Genomic DNA, 11,090 nt, shown 5'->3' with positions numbered 1-11,090 from the left:
GAAACAATAACGTGGCGCACAGTGTGACGCCAAAAAACGCGCACACCTTTGACACTGCATTTTCTCCATTTTTCTCATCCACACTAAATGCAAAAATGGAGTTCTCAAAAATATCCACCCTGGCAGGCGGGAAGTGTTGGAAGGAGAGGCGGATGACAGTCGCCTGGTTTGTAGGGGAGAGCACTGTGAAACCAGTGAAGTGTGGCGGGCCATCGCGGAAAGTTATTCCCCGGGACAGTGAGCCCATATCGGATTGCCCTCGGAGGTTTCCCCGCTCCCTATACTTTATCATTATGCAGGCCGGTATTATTGAACGACTCTAGAACTACGATGACATGCCGCCTAACAAATGCAGTGAGCGTTTTGGGTCAGAAACGTTTCCAGCCCCTAACTTAACTTATAGCTAATTCAAGAAGAACACGGCCTCGTGAACGCGCATATGTCGCAGCATGCTCTCACATAAGGTGAAACTGTCCCAAACCGCTTCAAAATAAATCTAACCGATACCTCTTCATGGAGAATTACTGCCTTTTTTACCCACCTTTTTGTTGAAATTGTTGCATTCCAAACGTAAACTTTCATGAAAAAAGTAACATAGGCGGATATATTTGTTTTCAAATGCATGTTTCTTATTTACACATTCTCATTAGTGAAATTTTCACAAATCGTCACTTGTTGACATTCTTCTCATGTTCTCTTTTAACTAGAAAATCGAAACACACTACTAATAACTGTTCTGTCTGACTGTATTGAACCTCTGCCACTTCTATCTGTGTCCAGAGCTTTTATTGTTGCCTATATTATGGAAATATTCATGATGTTATTATGGGAACACTGTAAGGAACAAGTAAAGAAAAACCATGAAATTATTCTTTTACCAATTAAAATGTTATATGATTTATTTTACAGTGTGATCAATTTTGAAGTGTGATCATCATTTTTACATCACTAAGTCACCAAGTTATCTGTCAACTTTTAAGTGTTGGTAAGTAGCATTTTTTACACATTTTACACATTTCCCTTGTGTAAAACAGTTTTGGGATTCTATAAACTTATTTTTCACTGATATTGTCTTATTTTTCTTTCTTTCAGGTAGTTGGATGTGGACATGTAAAAGCTGCAGTTTAGAATTATCTAGCAGGTATTTGTTGTTGAAACATTTTAGACAGGCTCACGGGCATATAAGAGGTGTTATTCGGTTTCCCTGTCCGTACTCAGATTGTCCATGTAGCTTTACTACATGGACTAAATTGTTAAATCACACGTACAAAAATCATTCAGAACAAACAACACAAAACAAATCAGAACAATCCATTTTTCAGTGTCCTATTTGCTCACGCAGAGAATATATTTCAGAGAGAAATTTTTTCCAACACATAAATACACATCTCAGGCGTCACCAAACTGTCCAATGTGTGTTTAAAAATTGTGAATTTGAAACTAATATATACAGTACATTTCAGACACACAAATACAGAAAACACAACAAATACTCCCTTCATGATTTTAGAGATAATATTTGTATACGTAATCAGTTGATTCAGTCAGGGAGTTCTGAAGATGATCTGTTTAAGGCTGGGACAACAGATACCCTTCAGGAAAAACTAGATTGTCATGAACCGGTAGAATTACTTACTTCAGATTACTTTGAAGAAAGAATTGCTTGCCTTTTACTGAAGTTAGAAAATGTCATTCATGTCCCAACAACAGTTGTTGATGAACTGCTATCTGAACTCGATTACTTATTGAGTACAGCATCTTTACATGCCACGAAAAACGTTATTTCTGGTGTATTTCAAAATAATCAGCTACAAATTGAAGAGTCTTTAATTGATGAGATTTCCTCTATTGTTTGCAGATCTAGTCCTGTTTGCATAGCCATTGCGAGTGACGGCCCTCTTGCTACTGCATATAGAAGAAAACAGTATTACTGTGCACATTTTGGTATTATAGAGCCAATAGAGTACATACTAGATGCTCAAAGGAATCGGACCTATCAGTACATTCCTTTATTACGATCTCTGCAGCAGTTGCTTTCTCAGAAAGATGTTCTTGAACTTCTTGTAGCCCAGAAGGGTCAAAACACACAATTGACTTCTAAAGAATACAGAACAGTTAGAGATGGTGAGTACTACAAGCAAAACAGTTTCTTCTGTGGTGAAGAGTTAAGAATTGCTGTAAATCTTTATATTGATGATTTTGAGATATGTAACCCGCTTGGGACATCTCGTAAAAAGCACAAACTCTGTGGTGTCTATTGGGTTTTGGGGAATTTACCACCAGGTTCCCATTCAGCCCTAACCTCAATTTATTTAGCTGTACTTTGCAAGTCAGATGACACAAAAGCTTTTGGTTTCGTGAAAGTATTGGAGCCTCTCATTCAAGACTTGACCATTTTAGAAAAGCATGGTGTCTTTGTGTCTCAGCTTGGTAAATTTGTAAAAGGCTCTGTCCAATGTGTAATAGCGGACAATCTTTCAGCTCATGGTATTGGTGGATTTGTTGAGAGTTTTGCTGGTGGATACATTTGTAGGTTCTGTACTGGAGACAAATCAGAATTTCAAAAACAGGATGTAATGTCAGGGATTTTCCAACTTCGAACCAGAGAGGTCCATGAAGTTCATGTCCGCTGTGCTCAAGAAAAGGCAACTGCTGTCTGTGGTGTAAAAAAACAGTGTGTGTTGACAGAGAATCTCTCACATTTTCATGTCAGCACTGGATATCCTCCAGATATTGTCCACGATATCTTTGAAGGTATTGTTCCCACAGAACTGGCACGTTGTATTAGCTTATTGATCGCCAAAAAATACTTCACACTTGACAAACTTAACACCTTGATCCAGACATTTCCATACAAATTTGATGACAAAACAAATCGACCTCATGCCATACCACACACTTATTCTTCAAAAAACACAATAGGGGGCAATGCTCATGAAAATTGGTCCTTGCTGAGATTGCTTCCTTTAATCATAGGGCCATTTTTGCCAGTTGATGAGCCAGCATGGCAGGTAATTCTACATCTTAAAGATATAGTTGAGTTGGTTGTTGCCCATGTCCACACAGATGAAACCTTAGCTTACCTTGAGGCCAAGATCTATGATCATAAGCAGCTCTATCTTGATCTCTTTCCACATGTAAATCTGTTGCCAAAGCATCATTATTTGGAGCACTATCCACAGCTGATTAAATGCTTTGGACCTCTCATTTCTCTATGGACCATGCGATTCGAGGCAAAGCATAGTTTTTTCAAGCAGGTTGCACGACATACAAACTGCTTCAAAAACATACCTTTCTCATTAGCTGTTAAACATCAGTTCATGATTGCCCATCAGACACATTCCTCTAATTACAAAAAGTCATCCTTGGAAGTTAGAAATGCCTCTGTCATGCCCGTTGAGGTTCTTAATGACAGAGTAGTGTCTGCTTTGATGGAAAGATACCCATCTGTTTCTGAAGTTGCTCTGTTAAAGAAGGTATCCTGCAATGGTATGCATTACAGTCAAGGCATGCTTATTGTTCATGGAACTGTAAATGGGCTGCCGAAACTTAATGAGATCATTCAGCTGTGCATAGTTGAGAAGAAACTGTGTTTCATAGTTAGGGAACTATGTTCTTGGTACAGGGAGCATTATGGTGGATTTGAGCTGTCTACCCCATCCACTAGAGAGCTGGCCATAATTGAGCTTGGTGACTTGGAGGACCCATATCCCCTTGCGGACTACATTGTGGAGGGACTACGCTTGGTGATGTTAAAGAGATTCATCATCGTGAAGGGTATGTTTTCTTCAATAACATGGCTCTTAAAATTCCTAAATTTAGTATGTAAAGATTCTTATAAAGAGCAACCCCTCTGCTGGAGGATGCCTGACAATAAGCTCTTGAAAGCAAACTCTTTGAAGGTTTTGCTTATAGTTGTGTCCGGCGTCGAAAAGCCAGACTCTCCATTGTCGTCCTGGAAGCTTCTTTCAGCTCTGGGAGACCCAGCAGCACACTTTCTTAGGTGACACTGAAAAGTTAATAAAAATAATACTGCTGGGTGAGCATACCAGAAGAATCATACAAAGGTGTTAGAAATGTATGTGGTCTAGAGCTGTATTTATGTTCATTTAATATGCCATCATTTGGCTGTGCTTTTTCTGTTCCAGAGTAAAGGTTGTCCCATAATGGCAAGCCCTGTTCTCAGAATCATCTTTGGGGATGTGTCAGACTCCAGGAAAATGCATCTGGACTCTGGAATTCCAGCAACATTATCAGAACTCCATATGTTGGTGAAGACATTCTTCAATTTGACAGAAGACTTCCGTTTGCAGTACATGGATGAAGACTTTAATGCATTTATGAACTTAACTTCAATGTCTGATGTAAAGGATAAAGGCACACTGAAAGTGATATCCAATCCTAAACCCACACTTGAGGAACAATTCATCACTTTGTACCCAGTTGAGACTTCCACAAACAGCAGTGTTTACACTTGCCAAGGAACTTCCAGCCCTGGGCCTTCTTTAGTTTCATCCTGCAGTGATGATACCCTATACACATCAACCCCTCATTCATCACCAGACGTTCAACCGACAAGACAGTTTTCCTGGCCCAATGTGTTTGTGGTCCCTAAATTCACATATGACGTGGAATTGGAACTCCAGCAGAAAAACGCAGAATATGAAGCAAATGGCACACTCTTCAAGCCTGGGATAAAACTGAAGGGAGTCATCCTTGATGGGTTAGCTCAAGAAATGCTGAAATACACAAAATATCCTAAAGACTATCAATGTGAAGAGGTGGCAGCAGCACTGACAAGGACCCATCCTTGTTTAGGGCAGCTAGGATCTAAGACAGGATTTTGGGGATGGAAACAATCACTGAAGTACAAAATGCAAAACTATCGAACAAAGCTTGGGCGGCTCGGTGATCCTGAAATCCGTGTGAATTCCTTAAAGCACAAACAAGAAGGCAGAGGAAAAACTGCTGCCAACATCAAAAAACCAAGAAAGGCCGAGGTCTATTATGTCCCTTTGCCCCCAAAAGGTGAAAGCACTGAAAGCTTGGAAACTGAAAGAGTGGCACTACTCTCAGAAATCAAAAAGCGGGACAATGAAGCAGTGATAAAAGCAAAAATGGAAAGAACCTTCTCCCATAGACGACTAGAGATCGTGGAACAGAGGCCGATGATCAAAGACTTCATGAACAGATGGCCTGCCCTTTTCAAGGAAAGTGAAGTAAGTAAAATGATTGTGTATCAACAAATTTAAGTATTGTTTGTTTTGTCAGCGCTTTTAGGTATATTACTGAATATTTTTGTGTAGATGAACTGAGGATTTGAGCAAAAAACCCTTTTGTCTGTATTTTAGCCAACTTGTAATAAAGTTAAACTAAACTTTGGTGAAAAACATAGTGGTCCTAGTGGTAAGGGTGGTGACTTGAAGCCCTTTTCCCAGCAGCACTACTCACCCAAAACAACTCAGTACAGTGTGGGTTAACACAGCTCACATTAGTGTAGTTGGTTTTTCCTGCCAAATCAGTGGAGAGGAAAAAAAAACACTAGTTAAGGGGTATTAGTTGCAGTCATTATCTTTATTGGAGACAGAAATAGCACAAGGTAAACAGTAAACAATGTGAAGTATAATTCAGGCACACTACAGCACAATAATGGGGTAGGTACTAAAATTTGGGGGACAATAGCGAATCGTGCTGTTGGACAAGGCTGTCTAACCGAACCACAACCATCCGAGTCATGCTGAGTAGTGCTGCTGGGAAAACCCCTATAACGGTATTGTAAGAAGAGGCTAAATGAACTTTGAATGCTGTTGTCATGAAAAAGGACACATCAAACTTAAAACTCAGTTACAAACAGTTTAGGTCTTGACAAACTTCACTGATGGTTCAAATGTTTAGCAACTTTAAGTGTGTTGATTCAGCAGTCTGTATTTACTTAACTTCTAGTTTACTATATTTATGTATGTTTTATTTCCAGGTGAATGCAGAGTTCCTGCGGATCACTACAAAACCCCTGCAGGCAAAGTTCTTGGCTCAGCTGGACAACTTAACAGACAAGCTGATGCAAATTTTTGAGGGGAGCAAAGGAGCAAAGGGCCAAAAGATCAAGGATATCATGGCGATCAGTAGTTTGGTCAGTACTAATGATAAACCCATCAATTAAATGCAATCAATTACATTTATTTCACCCTTGTTTTTCACCCTTGCATTAGTGTGATGACATCGACATAAAGAGGGAGCATACTCTTAAAAGCCTGGTGATCTACTTTAATGAAGATCCAGACCTACTGTTCAAGGAGTATCTGGTACGCTTATCACACTTTCTTTTCTAGATTCAATTTGAGTTAGGTTCATCGCACACAAAATCCTCATATATTCAAAAGAGACAATATAATTGTGAAATATGTATTATTCTTAATAGTCATTGTTGAAACTTGCGCTGGAGAGCACTTTTTAAGGGGACAGTTTCAACAAAAATTCAATTGTTCATTCTTTTGGTGCTGCCATGTAGGTATCTACTGCCTCTATATACACAGTAAATGTGGAGAAAACATTCATCCATTTTCCGTCAGTGTTTCAATTCAGTTTATTTATATAGCGGTATACAACAACAGTCATCTCAAGGCACTTCAGAAAGTAAACACTCCAATGGAGTTCAGTTAATTATGCCAATTAGTAAAAAGTTTTCATTATAAGGAACACAGCAGATTGCATCAAGACACTAACTAGTGTCACTGCCATTACAGCAATCTCCTGGTTTCAGGAATAATGTGCATAAAACAAGGTTCCCAATTGTGATGAAATAAGGGAAATTGACCCAGCCCCCCCCCCCCCCCCCCCCCCACACACACACACACACACACACACACACACTGATAGACACTGGAGGAGCTGCTGCTCTATATCAAGCCCCTCCCAAAGGGAGGTACATAATACCTGAACCCAAACTATGGATAGGAAACAGATTGATGGGTTTTATTCATGTTTGGAGTGTTTATAGAGGCTGTAGAGACCCATGTTTCAGCACAAAAGGATACAAAAGCTGAGTTTTGCATAATATTTCCCCTTCCAAGTGACAGAGCCCTTAAACCTGAAACATCCTGTTTTTCAGACCTCCTCCACTGAGGATGAACGGTTGAGGTCCACTGCAGCAACTGTCATGGGTATTTACACCATCAGAAGAGAAGGAATTCAGGAGCCAGAGGATGTTGGAGTTGTCATTGAAGGTACTACAGTTATGAACAACCTCGGTAGTGTCATCATGGCATTCATCGTCCTCTTTGGACTGATTTATGCACTTGATCTGAGCTATCCAAATGACCACAAGTACACTTTTGAGTTCTGTCAGAAGATTTTGATGAATCTGGATGGACAAAGGCTCAGTACAAAGATGCAGCAAATGAAAATGAAGATGTTTGCTTAGGCAAACAAGACCCAGCACAAAAGTTGATTTTGGCCTTTTTATATCTTTTGTTCAAACTGTGACCTTTTTTTCTTTCTTTTCTCTGGCCAAATGGAAGTTGTCTATTTTTGTCTGCTGTTCTGTTGTGAGTGATGTGACCTTTAATCTGTACTACTATAGATGGATGAAAGGACTGGGGATTTAGCTCAGAAAAAGTTTCATGGTTGTAACCACCATTTTATTTTTGATTGCTTTTGGGATTTGCAAAGGTAATAGAAAAATGTTGACAAGTTTTGTGTCTTCCAGTGTTTTAAAGTTGGTCTTCCCGTTCTTATAAGCTTGTAAATGTTTACATGTAATTGGTTTTGGAGAAGTAAAGTTGAAAGTTGTTTTTTTTTATTAAAATACCTCCCCCTTGGTAACAGAAAAATGTTGTTTATGAAAACACACACACACACACACACACACACACACACACACACACACACACACACACACACACATATACATATATACATACATATATATATATATATATATATATATATATATATATATATATATGTATATGTATATGTATGTATATGTATATATATATATATATATATATATATATATATATATATATGTGTATATGTATATATATATATATATATATATATATATATATATATATATATATATGTATATATATATGTATATGTGTATATATATGTATGTGTGTGTGTGTGTGTGTGTGTGTGTATTTATGTATTGTTGGGTTGTTTCAAATCTTCAGTGACTGCCATACTATGGTGTGAATTGCAATGTTTAGTAGATTATCATTGTGAATTTGCAAGTGTCACTATAAATATTTTGTTAAGGTTGATTTGACCATGTGACATGTATGTTTATTCACAAAATATTCTGTTTCTGCTTTTAATTCAAGTGAATAAACCTGAGTTGTAAAAACAAATTCATTTTGTCATTATTTTAATAATTAAATTAGTTTTCTGGTAATGAAAATTATGATTTAGTTGAACTCAAAATAATGATTTCAATGCAATGAAAATCTAGCTCAAGTGAATGACATTGTATTGAGTTGGACCAACCAAAACCTTTCACATCATATTAATGTACTTTTTTTCATTTTAGCAGTATTTACGAAATTGTGTTCTACTGCCTCAATTTAATTGAATTGTCATGATGTATATAGATTAGGTTGGACCAAAATAGATGTATTACGTGGAAAACCTGCCATCAGTCCAATTGAGTTCATCCAATGACTTATTTTTTTGAGTGTACTTACTAGGCCTAAGAATCACCACCTTAAGCGTGAATGATGCGGTGAATACTTTTTAGAAAAGACTAGCAGTTTTCTACATCAGTAGCATTTTAACCACACAAAGCACTTCACAATACAAGCCAACAGAGTTTTGTGTGGCAGAAGTTGTGAAAAGGTGGAGCTGAAACACTACGAGAGAAAAAGAACCAAAAAACTCAAATGAGCTGACATGTTAGCTGTGAGGGCTGCTGCTGCACTTTAAACAGTAGTAGCAGCAACAACAAACAACTAGCAGCAAGCCCTCGCTCTCACAGCAGGCTGCTATTAGCACCACCTGTAGAGAAGTGGGGGGGGCGTCCCAAAAAGAGTGAGGAGGTGACCGAAATAAATAGGAGGGACATAATTAGGAAGGGAGAGATTCAAGTCAAATAAATTGCTACTTTGACCATGAGCCACTCCTAGTAGCTAAAGTGTAGCTTTTAACTGTCACATGCTGCAGTGCAGTGCAACTAAGGACCGACCCTAAAAAATCTTGGCCCTAAAAGTCTAAAAAATATGATGTCCAACCCCAGATTTCGTATTTGATAAGGTTTGTAGTCAGACCTTGATCAGGTGACCGTGAATCCTTCTTTAGTTACGTTGCAATAGCCGTAGACTGCTGCGGGCTTCCCATGTTCACTCACTTTCCCCTATACCTGTTCACTTAAGTTATTCAGCAGATCAAGATAAAAGACAAGTTAAAGTACAGCCCTCAAAGAAGTTTGCAACAACTATGGTTAGCACAAAGTAGGGATGGGTATTGATAAGATTTTCATGATTCCGATTCCATTTTCGATTCTATTTAACGATTCGATTCTTTATCGATTCTTTTTAAAAAAGGAGAACACTAAGTTCGATTAGCTTAGAACTTCGTTTTATATCTTCTCTTTGAACAAGGTAGAAATTTAGGAGTAACATGGCCTTACAAACCCAACAGTGAGATCTCAATGGGGTGTCACAGGGTTCCCAGGAAAAAAAATTGTAAATGTAAAATAATAAAATAAATATTCCTCTGTAGCAATAACAAAGTATAAAATAAATTATTCAGTAGCAATTACACAAGAATATCCAGTAATGTCCCTGCCTACAATTAAACACATTCACTTACTGGGTGTATATATCGGACACCCAGTTCAAGTATTGACACTTTTAATGAATGGATAGAAAAAACGTTTGCTTCGGTGAACCAAAAATTACTATTTATCTGTGGTGATTTTAACATTGATTTGCTAAATCCAACAAGGTTAAAAGCCATTGATGACTTTACTGACACAATGTACAGCTTATCACTATATCCAACAATAACAAAGCCAAGCAGAATAACATCACATAGCGCCACTATTATTGACAACATTTTTACTAATGTCATGGATTTCCAAATTAATAGTGGTCTGCTTGTCTGTGATATAACTGACCACTTACCAGTTTTTACTTTGTGTGACTGTGATTTAAAAAAAATAGATACCAAGATCATGATAGCAAAGCGAACAATAAATGAAGAAGCAATTCATGCCTTCAATTTCGATTTAGCACAACAAGATTGGAGTTCGGTGTGTGAAGAGTCAGATGTGGACAAGGCTTATGATAATTTTCTAGATATTTTTACTATGTGGTACAATAAACATTGTCCTGTAAACGAACACATGACAAAGAAAAAAAAGATAAAAAGTCCTTGGCTCACAAAAGGAATTATTAATGCTTGCAAAAAGAAAAACAATCTGTATAAACAGTTTATCAAAGTAAAAACAAAAGAAGTGGAACAAAGATATAAAGCATATAGAAATAAATTGACTGATATTATAAGAACGAGCAAACAACTTTATTATAGAAGAAGATTATATGAAAATAAAAACAATATAAAAGGAACTTGGGATGTGTTAAACAACTGAATTAAACAAGGATCTTCTGGAACATCATATCCTGAATATTTTACTGATGCAAATGGTGAAAATCACAACATGAGTAATATTGTCGATGGGTTCAATAAATTCTTCATAAATGTTGGCCCTGAACTAGCAGCGGACATCCCGTGTCATAAAAATGAAAATATCAGTAATATAAAATCAAATCCCTTTTCACTGTTCCTCTCAGCTACAAATGAGCAAGAAGTAATAAATATCACATTAAAATGTAAAAGTAAGTCTTCAATGGATTATCATGACATAAATATGTCTGTAGTTAAACAGGTTATTCTGAATATTGCTAGTCCCTTAACATATATCTGTAATTTATCATTTCAGTCCGGTTGTTTTCCAAAAAAAATGAAAATTGCGAAAGTAATACCACTATATAAAAGTAATGACAAACACAGTTTTACCAATTATAGGCCTATTTCTCTACTGCCTCAATTCTCAAAAATTCTAGAAAAACTTTTTAATTCAAGATTAG

General features: G+C 37.3%; 1 protein-coding gene across 1 annotated transcript; it reads left to right on the top strand.

Moving 5' to 3' along the window:
- The first annotated feature begins 1,515 nt into the window (after window positions 1–1,515).
- Window positions 1,516–7,886, top strand: LOC145431516 (uncharacterized). Its single transcript, XM_080307404.1, has 5 exons — window positions 1,516–3,777; window positions 4,149–5,219; window positions 5,975–6,130; window positions 6,210–6,302; window positions 7,109–7,886. Exons 2-5 carry the CDS (start codon window positions 4,167–4,169, stop codon window positions 7,418–7,420), a joined length of 1,614 nt encoding a protein of 537 aa, XP_080163530.1. The 5' UTR covers window positions 1,516–3,777; window positions 4,149–4,166; the 3' UTR covers window positions 7,421–7,886.
- The last annotated feature ends 3,204 nt before the right edge of the window (window positions 7,887–11,090 follow it).

This window comes from Astatotilapia calliptera, chromosome 10 (assembly GCF_964374335.1).
Source record: "Astatotilapia calliptera chromosome 10, fAstCal68.1, whole genome shotgun sequence".
Taxonomy (NCBI): domain Eukaryota; kingdom Metazoa; phylum Chordata; class Actinopteri; order Cichliformes; family Cichlidae; genus Astatotilapia; species Astatotilapia calliptera.
This window is presented reverse-complemented; position numbering and strand designations above follow the sequence as displayed.